Raw genomic sequence first — 15604 nt, 5'->3', positions numbered from 1 at the left:
GGGGTAGTGGATAAACCTTTTTATAGTCGCTGTTGTTGTTGTTGTTGTTGTTGTTGTTGTTGTTGTTGTTGTTGTTGTTGGACATTTTTTTCTGGAGTGGGTTCTTTGGGGGAGGGGGTATTTTATTCATTTATTTTTCCGTTTCATTTTTATTTATTTTTTTTATTTTTAGGGGGGGGGGGATAGGGGAATGTTCAAAGCATAATCAGGCACAGAAGGGGTATAACCTGCTCTTCAATCAAATCATATAACTTGATACAAGTACAAGCAAAGCGATGGTTATGTCAAAGAATTCTAGCTATCCTTAATAAGCTCTACTGAAACATTCTCTGAAAAGAAAAAGTTAGAATTCAAACCAAAGGCATCCACCATTTCACGTCAGAAGGCGAAAACCAAGCATATGTCATTCCAAGATCACATCAACAAAGTGAGTCTGGAATGACACAAATGCCATTTACCCTTCTGAACACATTAAGGGTTACGTTATTCAGAAGGCAGAACATCACATCCAAGGTCTATCTACATTGTGGCTGACAAAAAAAGGATAGGTTTAACTTTAAGTTCAGTTTAGAGTTTTTACAATAGTTGCAAGACAAATAGGCCACTATACACAAGTGCAGCTGATTAAAAGTGTTACCAGAGAGTAACGTACAAAGAAAAGAAAGAGAAGAGATACGCACGATATGTAGGAAGTTTGAGAGGAAAGAAGGAGCTATCCACACCAGAACATCTGCCAACCGCCCACGCCCACCTGTGATGGAACTGAGCCATGAGGGATGAGACGGACGAAAACGTCCCAAGCAACGGATGTTTAAAATTTTAAAAATTTTTTTAAAATAAAGCCCTGTCGGGGATTACAGAGGTGCTAATTGGCTACTAAATTACTAAAATGAAAAAAAACAACCAACAACCAATAATCCTGAACTTTCAGGACCCCGCGGGGCCTCGTGCAAGGGTAATCAAAATGTACGGATCCTACAGTATGTTGAATCTTGTATCAAGACTATTTTCATGATATAGATCTAAAGTGAAAAATCAGGACAATACCAGAAATCTGGATCTCTTGATTCATCCCAAAAATCTGCAAGGTAAACCATCACCTCAGGTAACATGTCTACAAACAGCAGCAAAAATCAAAGAGAGTAATTATAAATCTAATGCACACACAAAATTGCTAATCTGTGTTCTGCGAGGGAAGAAGTTGAATGAACTCAGGGACGTCATCGTTCCCCCGACCTCATGTCAAGCTACATAACAGTTAAACTTTTCATTTACTCTCTCTCTCTCTTTCTCTCTCTCTCTCTCTCTCTCTCTCTCTCTCTCTCTCTCTCTCACACACACACACACACACACACACACACACACACACACACACACACACTCACTCTCTCTCTCTCTATCTATCTATCTATCTCTCTCTTTGTTTGTTTGTTTGTTTGAGTGAAGAGAAACGCACCGACACAAAAATGGCCACTTAGCGCAGTGAAAAAATAAGATAAATGGGGGAAAAAACAGAGGGAAAGTAAAGATGTAGGACTTACCAGTGGCGCCCTTCAACCACCAGGAACAATTCGAAGAACAAGTACAAATAAGTTATGAGTAAAACGAACAGATCACACAATAACGGTCACAGAATAGAGCATGGAAAAAGCAAGGCAGACAAACGAAACCATAGAGGGAAAGAAATGAATAGGACTTTACAATAACTCTCTCCAACTACCCCATCTTACGTTATCAAAACAAAAGATATGATAAAATAAATATAAACCATTTCTTCCAGAGGTCTCTCCTCCTCACGGCTCTTATTTCGCTGTCTCGTCTCTAAGGCCCGAGTCAAACGTTCGACGATAGAATTGGACGATCTCTCAGTTTTCTTCTGCCCATAGCTGAACGATTGGCCGGCCAACTTCGGAACGTTCGGCTTCAACGCTTGAGCTCCCGACTTCCTTGTATGAGAATCAGTCGCTCCGAAAGAGTTCCAGGAGCGGACGTGTGCCGGGCTAACAAGATCACCTCGACCAAAAGTGCCACGCCGAGGCGTATCCTGTTGATGGAGATGACGATTGCAGAACCCGAGGAATTGTTGAATGAGGTTGAATGTGCTCTGCAAGCAAGTGCAAGCATTTGTGCTGAAGTGAATCTCACTTAAACGGAGATGAAAATTTCAGAACCCGAAGAAGAGTTGAATGAGACTGACTGTGTACTGCATGCAAGCATTTGTGCGGAAGTGAATCTCACGTAAACGAAGATGTGAATTTCATAACTCGGGGTATGTGGACTACAATTTGAACACCACAAGCAGCAACAGGGACCACGCTCGTTTGTTAGATTGGTGTCTTCAACAAACCATCCAACAAGACAAAGAAAACATGTCTTTGCCAAAGCGCAGGTTCAAAACTTCCACTTTAGATGAAGGTGAGGATTTCAGAATCAGACGTATATAAAGTGCTAAGCACGCAAGCAAGCACTTCATAAGCAAAATGAACTCTTTTGAGTTGTTTCTACTGGTAGAAGTGTAACACCTCACTGCAGGACAAAGAAAATGATATTTGCAGGATCCCAGTTTGCTGTCTAGCAGGAATCGGGTGTTGGGAGAAGGTGGACACTGCACGCCTCGGCCATGCTGATAGCTGTTGCAAATCAAACCATGAGGAGTTCAGAATTGTGTCAAAACATGGTGGAACCAGGCGCTCGTCAATTTTTGGCAAGGTATCATAATAAAGCGTATTCATTTGGCTTCCTTCAGATGAGAAATACCTATATATCATGGATAGAAGTCAAAATATGTGACGCTGAAAGAAGTGGTGGTCGTCTAGTGTAAGAGGTAAAATTAGCGAGAAAATGGCCGCCAACGTTTGGTCATCATTTTACAGAGAAATCTATACAGAAACGTGTTTTTAAGTGGACACAAAAGATGCTGAACTAAAAAAATTAAGTTTAAAAAAAAAAATGAAAATTGATCAATGGGCAGAAAATGTCGGTTTCTTCGGTTTCTTTGACTGGACGAGCGCCCGATTTCACAACGCTGACACAACTGTGAGGGAGCAAGCTCTTCATCTTCATTCTGACGCCGTAACTGAGATGTCATCGCTGTTGTTGCACTCAGGGCACTGGTGCGTTACGCATGATACTCAGAAAAGATTTTGAAATTAAATGACGTTTGTGTGTGTGTGTGCGAGCGCGCGCGCGCGCGCGTGTGTGTGTGTGTGTGTGTGTGTGTGTTGTTGTTGTTGTTGTTGTTGTTGTTTTCCAATCGACACAATTTAGATCATTGTAAGAAGCAAGATTCCATCCTACCTGTCAGTTAAACATGGGCTGACACATACACCGTCCAAGCAAAAAGACCAAAATACTAGACAGAAATTCTCCCCTCACGGCGATGGAACTCGGGTCTACTGCGTGCGACAACAAAACACTAAACACTAAACCACAGACACAGATACGTGTACATCTCAGCAAGCTCAGGAAAGGACACTCGTGACAGTGGAGAGAAGTACAAGGAGAATATTATAGAGATGCGCGTACTGCCCCAACAGGCCATGCTATTAGCAAGTGCCTATCAAACAATGCTTTTCTGGAAAGTAGAGTCACATTATTATCCTCAATCCCAAGCCGTGCGAACAAAAACACTGGGGCACAAAACCAACTTGGTGAGTGGAGAACAGGCGGTGCGGACGAAAGGCTACCCAACGACATGGCCACCATGGTATCTACCAGATGCACCCTATAAGAGCCAGCAAAATCCAATCAACCAAAAATCCGAAAAGGAAATGCATGCGAGTTGGCCTTCCAACAAATACAGCCTTTCGTGCAGTTCAATGTCTACAAGTGCACCTTTTGTGAACATGGCAATGTTCAAGGTACATGTACTCAAAGGAAACAGTAGCTACGTATGTCGGAGAGGGTTATATTTGACAATTGCACATGGCCCCTGAAAATAATCTTTTTAACAAAATTATTGTCGGTAAAGCAGGAACAGGGAACTGAAAAGCCCACATTGTTATTGTACATGACCAAAGCGTGATGGTCCAAGCGACTGAATGTACGTGTGTGTGTGTGCGGGGCGGGGGGGGGGGGGGGGGGTGTTGTCCTAACAGAGGACAAAAATGTCACCCTTACAGCAGCTCAAACAATCAATATTCCCAAATATCCAAGCAGTGCATGCAAGCATGGATGCCAAGGTAAATCTCATCGCAGTGCACAATCTTCAAAGTGTAGAACACATATTATTACATTCCATATGGTGAAAAATACCCATCAAGTACTAACTACACATCGCTTCATCTAGGTTGTGGAAGTTGAGGTATTACTGTCACTTGTATTTGTACATGTATGAGAACGACACAGGAAAGCATATGAGACAAAAAGACCATTCGATTAAAAATGCTTCAATACGACGAGTGTTTGTAAAAGGAAAAGTTTTATAATAATATTATGTTTTAGCCCAGGATACATGTGCACATAAAGCTGCTCCATATGATGTTTCAAGTCCTGCAGGGAATAAGGTAATTTTATTAAATGCATATTCATCCATTTTTCAAAGTCAGGCCAAAAGTGCAGAAAACAAAGCATGACATGTGAAAAGGGGAGGCCTAACACTAAAGCAAATTATCATGACAACAAACAAGAAATCAAGAATCAGTATCTCAATAAGGCAGCCAAGGAAATATTGGGTGTGGCATTTTAAAGAGTATAGCATAGCATTAAGAACAGAAATAATATTTAAAAAACAAACACCATTTTATGACAAGACAGTAGACATTTGTGAATTCGAATTTCTTAACTTAAGGACGAAGAAAATATGTGTATATATATAAGACTTAGCTGTCACACCCAAATCTTTATTCAGCAAAGAATACCACAATCCGTAAAGCAAAGAGGCTCCATCTTCTCTCAACATCTATTATATTGTCAACTATCCAGCTAGACCAAAGCACAGGCCGCCAAAACACTACGAGTGAACTGATCCTGTGAGATATCTACTCACATCTAGATCGCCTTTCAAACATTAAAAAATGTATGTTTTTTACGCCCCATCAACACAATTTAAATCATTTAGGAGGTGGGCTCCGACCCTGCCTGTCATGACCAACCTGGGTCGAGGAGAACACAATGATCAAGCAGAAAAGCAAAAATGCTCAATAAAAATTCTCCTCGCACAAGAAAATTCAATAATTGAATTGCGGTCTTTTGTGTGGTCTTCGGCGTGGCGCTTTTCCCTTTCGTCAACCCGCAGCCACTTAACGAATCGTCAGCCACACAGGCCTACCAACCTTTGACACGGGTCAAACTTCCATCTATTTATAGGTAGTTACCGGAACATGTATAGGTGAAGTGATGTGCCGTGATAGTCGCGATATATTATTTATTGAGATTGTTTTGGTCTCTCTTTACTCATCACCATGAGAATTTCTTGAAGTCTTTCCCTGGACCCTGCCTTTACTAAAATCTCGAATCTAGATCTAGATCTAGAGTTGTAATCTAGATCTAGTGGCAGGTTGCAGATTTCTGTTATCCAGTACATGTACATTCAAGAGATTAAATAATAGGACTAGACTCTAGACTTTAGCAGTAGACTCTTCTACTTCTACTTCTAAACCTTCGAGATTACAAAGGCCAAGCCTAGGCTTGTAAAGATTCGTTTTGTTAACAGTGTTGTTTAACACAAAGTCTAAGAAGTTAGCAAACCTAACACATTTTTTTTCTAACGAAATGAAGCTTAAATTGACTTTTATATTGTCAATAAGAGATCAAGTTTAATCACCTAATCATTTAAGTAAGGAAGTGGACTGGTTATCCTCACCCTGGGTGAGAAAAACCCTACGATTGACCTCTCACCCCGGGTGAGACTTGCTAGCGTTGGCTATTCTCACCCGGTGTGAAACAAGACCTGTTTTTCCTAATTTCGAAATACTTTCTATCGGTGTGGATGATCAAATTGACAAAAGCAAAGAAAAAAATGACGTTATAGCACAAAAGTAAGCTAATTTGATCGTCTACAAAGATGCTATGGCTCTTTCACTTTTCGAATCGAGCTGAACTACGCGGGTCGCCATTTTGTTTTGCCCGGAAGTTCTCGCAACTTACTCGCAAGATCTACTCCTCCCCCTTCTCTCCCTCTCTTTCTCTGTCGGCAATTTATTAAATCTGCAACCTGCAACTAGATTACAACTAGATCTAGATTCGAGACTTTAGTAAAGGCAGAGTCCAGGGAAAAACATCAATTAAATTCGTGTTGTGCAGATGAGTAAAGAGAGACCAAAACAATCTCTCTATTGCGACTATCATTGCACATGACTTCGCCTAATACATGTTCCGGTAGATCTAACTACCTATAAATAGATGGAAGTTTGACCCGTGTCAAAGGTTGGGTGAAGGCTGACGATTCGGGAGGTGGCTGCGGGTTGACGAAAGGGAAAAGCGCTTCGGCGTGCGACGGCAAAGCGCTATACCGCTACACCAGACTCTGGTAAAGACAAAAAGACAAACTTAAAGACTGCATTAAAAGGCAAATCGTATATTTCGCTTTCTTCCACACAGGGAGCGCTTTTTAAATAGAAGGAATCAGTTCACAGCTGTTCGATGTCCCAAGGACCACATAATGTAGACATGTTTAAAAAACGAACTGGTTGTACCTTCCAGGCCCATTAAGGGAGATTCGAATGAATCAAACAAAAGAAAAGCTGCCACATTGTTACTTTTATTAAAAACAGTCTAAAATAACACAAAGTCTCAACGCTTGCAGACATGATGTTTCTGCGTTATAAATTCGATAATGAAATGCGCTGCGCATTCTACAAGCTAGCAAAAAGCCAATGCATAATAACGTGTGAAGCATGCCTACAACTTCCAAAGGATAATAAACATGGCAGGTGGTGGAGTTAAAGGCAATAATTTTGTGCACTGGCACCGAGTATTTTTTACCCTGCATTGTATCCAATAGTGCGGTTAAAAATTTCTGGCGCAACTTATTGTCAAATACCTCCTTAACTATGGAACATATGTTCTCCAACTTGTCAATTTGTATTGGCAGATCAACATTTTTGTAAACACCTGCTAGCTGTATTCTAGAAAATCCCTTAATAAATACTAATTTAAAAATCCAAATGGGTGGTTTCTACAGATTTTAAAAGGTTTACAGCAGGGGCAAAACAAGTCCGTCATATCTTTCTAATTGCGACATTAAGCTTATTGAACACCTCTAGTGCATAACGGGTGTTCACTATAAAATTAATTTCTTGTAACAAGTTTTGCGACTAAACGTGTCATATGTGGTCTGTGAGGTAGGCCATATGCGTGTGCAAAATGTGTGTGAGAAGCGGAAAGTGCTGTGAACAATCCAATTTTACGCATGACGGGGAACTCTAGTACTTGATATAAATCTATGAAGAAAATTTCTTAAAATCTAGCCTAAATTGTTTTGGAAAAAAAATTGATAAAGTTAAGACGAATTGACGCAAAAATTTGACCGCACTATAAATCAAAGCATGAGGAAAAACACTCGTACCAATTTAGCTGGATAATTTCTATCACAACAATGAAGGACAAAAACCAATGGTATCATAATTAAATCTCAAGCTATTGAGGACATGTATGTGACAATATCACATCTTAGATAAAATATATAATAGGCTTATAACTATAGTACAAAATGAAAGAGTTCAAAGAAGGCCTCCAATACTTGAGGCTTTCTCTTTTGTTTGTTTTCGTGAGCGTTTTACAGCACTTGCAACACAATTAGGTCATATAGGTGCCGAAGATAAGAGGTGTTAAAAGAGAGTAACAAACACAAAACATGACTACTGAAGATAAACTATAAAATGTACACAGCTGGGTAACATTGAAACACATAATTACCTCAGAATTACAAAGATCGATCTGATATTTTTGGCTGTTTTAAGTTACTAAGACCATGACGCCAGAAACCAAACGCTCTATTTGCTCTATCAAAATCGTAAGATTATTCGGATCCGTTTTCAGACATTCGAAAAATTGCTTTTAAAAAAGTTTGAAATATAACGAAACTCAATATTTTTACGTCAAAATTTTCAAGACTAGGTAGGCCCTACTGAGCAGATAGAACTTTGTGATTCTGAGGTAGCGACATTAAGGTGAAAGTGTCATGGACAGACTATGGTTAGAAGTAGAAATGGTCACGCTTAAACAGTACTGGGCCAAACGTAACACGGCAAACTTGTTAACAGCACTCTGACTCCTTTAAAAGCAATGCCTGATAAGCCTTAAATAGCACGAAAGAACATCTGACATGAGCGAGGGAAGAAAAAATATACTTTTTAAAGAAAAAAAACCACCATAAAAATGAACACAATGAGACAAAATCAAGATTGGATATTTAAGATTAAGTAGAGGTAAAACTATTTTTGAGGAAAAAAACAACAACATAACAACGAACACACTGAGACAAAATCTATATTAGCCATTTAAGATTAAGTAGATGTTAACAAGCAATCAGTGAGGCACATACTTCAGGCACGATTCTTAAACAGGTGCGTCTGCAGTAGTAAAACACGTTTTTTGTTGTTTTTTTCGCAAGCATTTAACTTTTGCTGTTCGACAATTCAACGCACACAAACTGTTCACATGATACAAAATCCATGCAAGTGAATCTCAATTCGAGAATGAAACGAAACTTACACACGGTTGTGAATAGCATAGACACTTCCATTTTACAGAGAGGCAAAAATGTATGGCTCGAAAAGCAGAGACACCCCCTTTCCCAGAAAAGTAGAAATTGCACTGCACAGGCTTTTATTAGATAGCAGAGTTGTGCTTGGTCGTACCTCAGGCCGAGCTCCGTAACATTGGGGCGTTGGTTCGTCCGGCCGACTCATGTCTTCATATGTGTCCTTAGAAACGAACCAACAAAACACAGGCATGGGCACAACCTTTGTTGGTTTAAGCATGTCGTTTACAGCTTTGACTTTTGTTTGTCGATGAGTTTTCTTTTTCTTTCTTTTTTTCTCAGGGAAGAGGAGGGGGGCATGTTGGTTCATTTTTGGTGGGTTGAGAGGGGCTTTGATTTTATATGGGGGGGTGGGGGGGGGGGCATTCCTTTCATTCATTTAAAATCATACAAAATCATATGATATATCATAGTGTCATGCCAGAAATAAACACCTTCTAGGTTTTTGGGTTGTGGGGAGATACATCTTTAACATTCGGTCCCAGAATTGTTCTCTGATATGTTAAAAACCGCTTTTCACACAGAAATGTTATTCCAGACGCCTTAACCCTGATGTGACGTCCAATTCCGATGCAACTGTGCCAAGAGGGGGAGAGAGAGAGAGAGAGAGAGAGAGAGAGAGAGAGAGAGAGAGAGAGAGAGACAGACAGAGAGACAGAGAGAGAGAGAGACAGAGAGAGAGACAGAGAGAGAGAGCAAGAGAGAGAGCGAGAGCGAGAGCGACACAGACAAACAGACAAACAGATAGATAGACAGACTGAGCCATGAGTATGAGTACAACCCATTGAGCATTCCAAACTGGGTTGTCTGCAACAAAATTGAACACGCTGCCGACTGACATAACGGTACCGCTACTATTTTTTTTTCTTGGAGTACATTTCCTAGAATTCTTGAGAGTGAACATTTTCGTTTTAATTTACTTTCAGTTAGAATGCTACGACACTTTCTTCCAACACAGATAGGTTATGTAATTGCTTAAGATTAGAGGCCATACTACAGAGTAACATACAAATAATAGGAGTTGGAGGGATAAGGACGACACTTTCTGCAAAACGCCAAGTATTATTTTGCATTAAAAGCGGAATTTTGAAAGTAAAACATTATACGATATGCCACTGATGAAACTTTTAAAAATGAAGGATGAGCGACACAATATTTGAAAGTACAATTAGAATATTATCTTTATTTTTTCACAGTAACACTGTGCGATTTATAAGTGGTGGCCATAAGCTCCATGATAGAGCAAACGTATTATCTATAAACCATGTCAGAAGAATTGTTCAGCTTCCTATTGTAACAGCATGATACTGAAGGAGAGAAAAACGATAAATATGGTTTTGTAAAGAAAAATAAATTATATTGCACTTATATTCTCCTTAAATGCGAAATGCTTATACCTGATTGAGGTCAGATTATAGATAACAGATAACAATGTGATGGTGTTTCATGAATGATTCTGGACAATTTTTAACATCCAAACCATTCATATAGATGAACACATTTGAAACAACTTCCTCACAAAAGCTATCTTTAAATCCCTCACAACCTGAAAGAGGACTGCCAGTGGTATAAGTGTGTACATGCGTGCTTGGTTTTAACCAAAATTCTCTTACAACTCTGCCCACAACTCTTGAGAAATTGAAAAGTATGGCTTTAGAATAAACTTAACACATACTTATTCATGACTTCATAGCCAGACCATACTTAAGCGTTCAAAATCGTCCAACCAGCTTCACATTTCTTAAGCAAACCATTAATAATATATCAGAATAAACGAAACAAATCTATATTTCTTTTTAGCTTAACTTCTGTTCGAGGTTATGGAATGGGACAAAGCAAAAGGTATCTAACGAAGACATCCTTGTTTCATTCTTAGCAGACAAAAAGGTGTCCATCACCCGGCCATACAGAAAGAAATTTTCCACAGACCAACAGTGCGGGTCAATACAAAATTTCACATAATTTGGACAAACTCTATTATAGAAAAGTGACCTTGGATTGTTTCTGAAAGTACTTTCCTGTCTAAAATATCTTATAACAACAGAGGATATATTTCTTCCTTTGAGACATTATAAATATTATTAGTGCATTGGACCACATAGACGAGTGTAGTGTACAGGCAAAGAGGTACGGTCAGAGGCAATTAATTGTAGGTTGCCGTTATTTTCCTGAGGTAGTAATATTTCAGTTTAATTTTAGTAGAGGTTTTGCGGCGCTCGCAACTGCATAAGGTCATATAAGCGCCAGAAGATTAGAGGTGTTACAAGAGAGTAACAAACAAAAAAAAAGAAGGGGGGATAAGGACGATAGACGTTTCATAGGAAAGAAGAAGCAAACCACACCAGAGCACCTGCCAACCACCCACGTAATATTTCAATATGTGTGTGTTCACTTAAAAAGATTAAAATATCGCTAACATGAATTGCACACAAGTAGTACAAATATACAGTGTTGAGCCAATACAGCTTGAGGGCAAAAGAGCACAGATTGACATTTAGCCATCTCTGCACAAAAAAGCACTTGATTAGCAAAGAGAAGCTTATATCGAAAGGACAGTTTTCGACTTGTCTAGCGATTTCAAACAAGTTTACAATTCCTCTGAAACAGGCCTACCTGGTTCTCACAGGGAAGCAGATAGACCGATAAATCCACAACCTACATATTGTAGTGAGCAAATAGAACAGCTTGAATTTCTTTCTTGAAATGGTAAAGGTTTACAGAAACTTAAATAAGTCAAACCAACTGCTAACAATAGTAGCATAAAAAGACCTTATTCACAATTTATAAAGAATAATAAAAGCACTTTCCTAGCAATCTTTTCGGTGACTTTTTTGCACTCAGATAGAGCCCCATTATTTCTTTGGTGATAACGTTCAAGAGACAAAAATATAAAAGTAAAGATATCAACAACGGATCAACACAGCAATGGGATTGTATTGAGACATAAAAGTAAGCAATATTCTCTAATGTATAATTTCCAGACAAGCCTTCTCTATTGAAAATGGTCTTTAAACATATAAGAGTAGACACAGGTTCTGTACACTCTCCATTCTTTATTTGTATGGAGATATAAGTCTTTTTTGACTAACAAAATGAAATCTGGATTTGTTGTTCTTTGTTTTTCTTTAAAACTTTAGTATGTTATATCTAAGAGACATAGATTTACACTATATTTTCCCTAAAGAGCCTCCAAAAATACTTTGTGAATCCATCAGACTTTCAGTCAAATAGACCAACAAGTAAAAAAACTTAGTGGAGATGGGTTAGAGCTCCAAGCACCCCAGTTAACCAGCGTATTGTTTATGAAGAAATCCCAAACCGCTTGCAACCAGGATACAAAACCCCATAAACCAGACATTGAGCATCACTAGAAAAAACCCACAAGACACATTAATGATCATTCACATAGTAATGTCCTTCTCAAGCCATAAAATACCATATTTATTATAAATATTATATCCCATTGACCGATAAAATGAATTAAATCAACATGTATACTTAACGTGGATTTGAGAGAGAAAGACAAACGTACATCTGGTCCATTATCGTGTTCATCCGTCACCCGAGCAGGAAGAGGCGGGGCAGCTGTTGCACTCTGTGTGACAATTTAAAGACAGTGAAAGATTTAGAAACAAAAACTGTGAGAGAAAATATAACTTAAAAAATTGAAAAGAATGCCACTGACTTACTTTTCTTTACTTCATTTTTCCAATCCAACGGCCATTAGAGTTCTAGCCCTTCGGCCTGTCAATAAGGCAAAGAATTTACAGGTTTTTATCAGCTGTGTTTGGTCTTTGTATAGAGTATTTCTAATATCTGGGAAAGCAGGTAGGTAGGTACTACGCAGGTCGCTAAGGGCAGGGCAGGGAAAAAGGTGTGTGCTCCTGTTTTATCCTGGCAGTCACACAGTAGGCAGTCAGGTGGGGCATCCTGGTGGATCCTATTTAGGTAGGAATTTAGTGGAATGTGTTGTGTTCGCAGGCGAAAGATAGTAACTTGTTCTCTTCTACTCACGGAATTTAGTGCATCTTTGAGTTAAGAGCCGTCATGTGTGCAAATACAGTTCTTCCAGTTTTGTCCATTGCCCATCCATTCAGCTACTGTACCCTTGGCATGACATTTACCAAGGTGACAACAAATGAACATATAACATATCGTCTTATTCTGAGCTGTCCTCAGGGAAATATTAAGTTGGCACAGGAAAAAAGTGTAACAAAGACAAGTGAAAAATGTAACCGAAGGACATTCATCCCTTGGCATGGGAGAGTCTAGCTCCTGACACAACCTGTTGGAGAGCAGCAATCATAGAAGGGAAACGGTTCATATGAAATGCTGAGGCAAAGAGAGATGCCCCCAAGCTGCCCACATCCATTAGTGTGGAAATGAATATTTTAAGTGCTTAAAAAGCGGCAAACTCTTCACAGCCAAAATTGATCTCATTGGCTAAAGCAGAATCCACAAATCATCTTCACCTTTATTTCTCCTACTTCTCTATAAGAAATATTCTCTGTCTAAGCACTGGTCATGGTCAGACATTGATAGAAGAAATATTATTATTATTATCATCATTATCAATACTATTATTACTATTACTATTATTATTATTATTTTTATCATTGTTATATATCTGCCAAATAAAAGTAACCTATGAAGGGATGTCATGCTGTTGCCTTTTAATAACTGCAGAATGCAATTCATCCAAGTTTCAAAGTTTCAAAAATAAACCACCTGGAACTCTCAATAAAGTCTGACAAATCTCATTGAGTCCTCCTCTTATACAAACACACCTTTCCTGCACGAGGCAGAACAAGTGACCTGTTTTGAACTGGTGTAGATATCCATGTCCAGCTCAAGGCATACCCTATTCATAACTTATCTATAAATATTGAATCAGTCCTCAAGAAGGTCATTTTAACAGGCTTCACTAATCACATAGCGAGAACAACTTCAAAATACTTGAGCACACCAAACAAAAACACAATGTATCTTGTAGCAAATTTATATACTCGTATCTTGCAAGTTAACTTTTAAGTAATGTGCAGGACCTTACTTTGTGTTTAGTGTCTAGGCTATATGAATAACATCTTAATTACACATCAAATTGAGATATTTTAGCTTTGATGAGCAGGAATGAAAGTAATCAAACCATTGGTCTCAGTATGAGAGAAAGACATCCACTCAAGAACAATCATTTGGTGTCAGGAAAAAGCAAGACTGAAACAAAAAAGGCAGAGGAAGGCAGTAAGATCTAATAGTGTTGGAGTTTTATCTTAAAAGACATAAAATCAAGTTTTGGACAAAATTGAGTTATTGATCCCACCTGATGGCTTGAAACACAGCACACATTTCTGCCGTAGTGTGGTATCGATATCTTAATAAAAAAGGTGGGAAAGTGTTTTGAAGATATTCAAAGCGACTGGCTGTTCAGAGGCAAAAATGTGGGGTTTCTTGGCTCTACTGAATATTTGTGGGTGGTTGGCGGGTGCTCTGGTGAGGTTTGCTTCTTCTTTCCTTTGAAACATCTATCGTCCTTATCTCCCCTTCTTCTTTTTCCTGTTTCCTCTCTTGTAACACCTCTAATCTTCTGGCACTCATATGATCTTATGCAGTTGCCAGTGCCGTGAAACCTCCACTAAAACTATACTGAATATTTTGTGAAACTGGATGTATGTCTTTTAAAGTAAAGCTCCGGAGCGGCACCCTCAAACCACTGAATAATCAAATGAAGTCATTTTACCACACAAAGAAAGAAAGGTGATAGTTACTTACCCTTGGTACATTGTTCGGGGTCCTGCCTGGTACGACGGGTGGAGGGACATCGTCCTGCGGGGGCTGGAGAAAGAAAAAAATCCATGATGCTGAGAGAGAGAGAGAGAGAGAGAGAGGGGGGGGGGGAGAAAGAGTGACAGAGAGAGAAGGGGGGAGAGGGAGAGAAAGAGAGAGGGGCAGAGAGAGTAAAAGAGAAAGAGAGAAAAAGAGAGAGAAAGAGAGAAAGAGAGACAGACAGAAAGAGAGATGGGGGAGGGGCAGAGGAGGCAAAGAGAAAATAAAAGACACAGCAAGTGGCAGGGAGGGAGAGAAGAGGGGTGGGGGTGACACTGGGGAGATACAGAGAGAGGGAAGGAGACAGACAAACAGACAGACAGACAGACAAACAGACAAACAGACAGACAGGCGGGCGGGCAGAAGACAGGTAGGCAGACAGACTTTGGTGCACATTGCAGAAAGTTTTGGTTATTCCGTATTTGATATGGCTTGATACAGCTGGGGCCAGCCGAACTCTCCCTCATAGCTCATCAAATCCTCTAAAATCCAATATGTCTCATTTTCTGGGTCACCACGATCACTTCCTCTTTGATAAAATAGTGCAGTGACAAACAGCCAATCAGAAAGCTACAACAACTTCACATTAAGAAGTTAGATTTTTTTTTTGATTGCTTACAGAATGCAATAAATCCTAAAAGACTTCCAGGACAAATTTAATGAAGCAAAGCAAAGATCACTTTGATACACAAAGTGCAATGGCCAGTACCATTACCAGACCCGACCCGATCTGATCTGATCATGCCTTGGCCCAATGGGCATCTGATCTAAGGGGAAAAAAACGATCTCTTATGAAAGGGCTTAGCATTAGATGTAATAGTAAAGAAATGTGTTTTCAGAAAATATCACTATCATGCAAGGACGGCAAAGATGTGTGTGAGTGTGTGTGTGTGTGTGTGTGTGTGTGTGTGTGTGTGTGTGTGTGTGTGTGTGAGAGAGAGAGAGAGAGAGAGAGAGAGAGAGAGAAAGTGCGTGTATCCATGTGTGTGTACATGCATGTGTGTGTGTGTGTGTGTGTGTGTGTGTGTGTGTGTGAGAGAGAGAGAGAGAGAGAGAGAGAGAGAGAGCGCATGTGTG

The 15604-nt window shown here is 39.5% G+C and overlaps 1 protein-coding gene across 1 annotated transcript in view; it reads right to left on the bottom strand.

Annotated features, from left to right (window-relative positions):
- Positions 1-15604, bottom strand: part of LOC101845144 (B-cell linker protein) — a gene marked incomplete in the record, with an annotated part of 71918 nt that overhangs the window by 41485 nt on the left and 14829 nt on the right. The window contains 5 exon segments of the mRNA XM_035971997.1: positions 1769-2044; positions 8802-8867; positions 11318-11359; positions 12237-12299; positions 14474-14536. Of these exon segments, the coding sequence (XP_035827890.1) occupies positions 1769-2044; positions 8802-8867; positions 11318-11359; positions 12237-12299; positions 14474-14536 (510 nt within the window).

Source organism: Aplysia californica, unplaced genomic scaffold (assembly GCF_000002075.1).
Source record: "Aplysia californica isolate F4 #8 unplaced genomic scaffold, AplCal3.0 scaffold00020, whole genome shotgun sequence".
NCBI classification, from domain to species: domain Eukaryota; kingdom Metazoa; phylum Mollusca; class Gastropoda; order Aplysiida; family Aplysiidae; genus Aplysia; species Aplysia californica.
The sequence above is the reverse complement of the archived record's forward strand: the minus strand, read 5'-3'. Positions and strand labels throughout refer to the sequence as shown.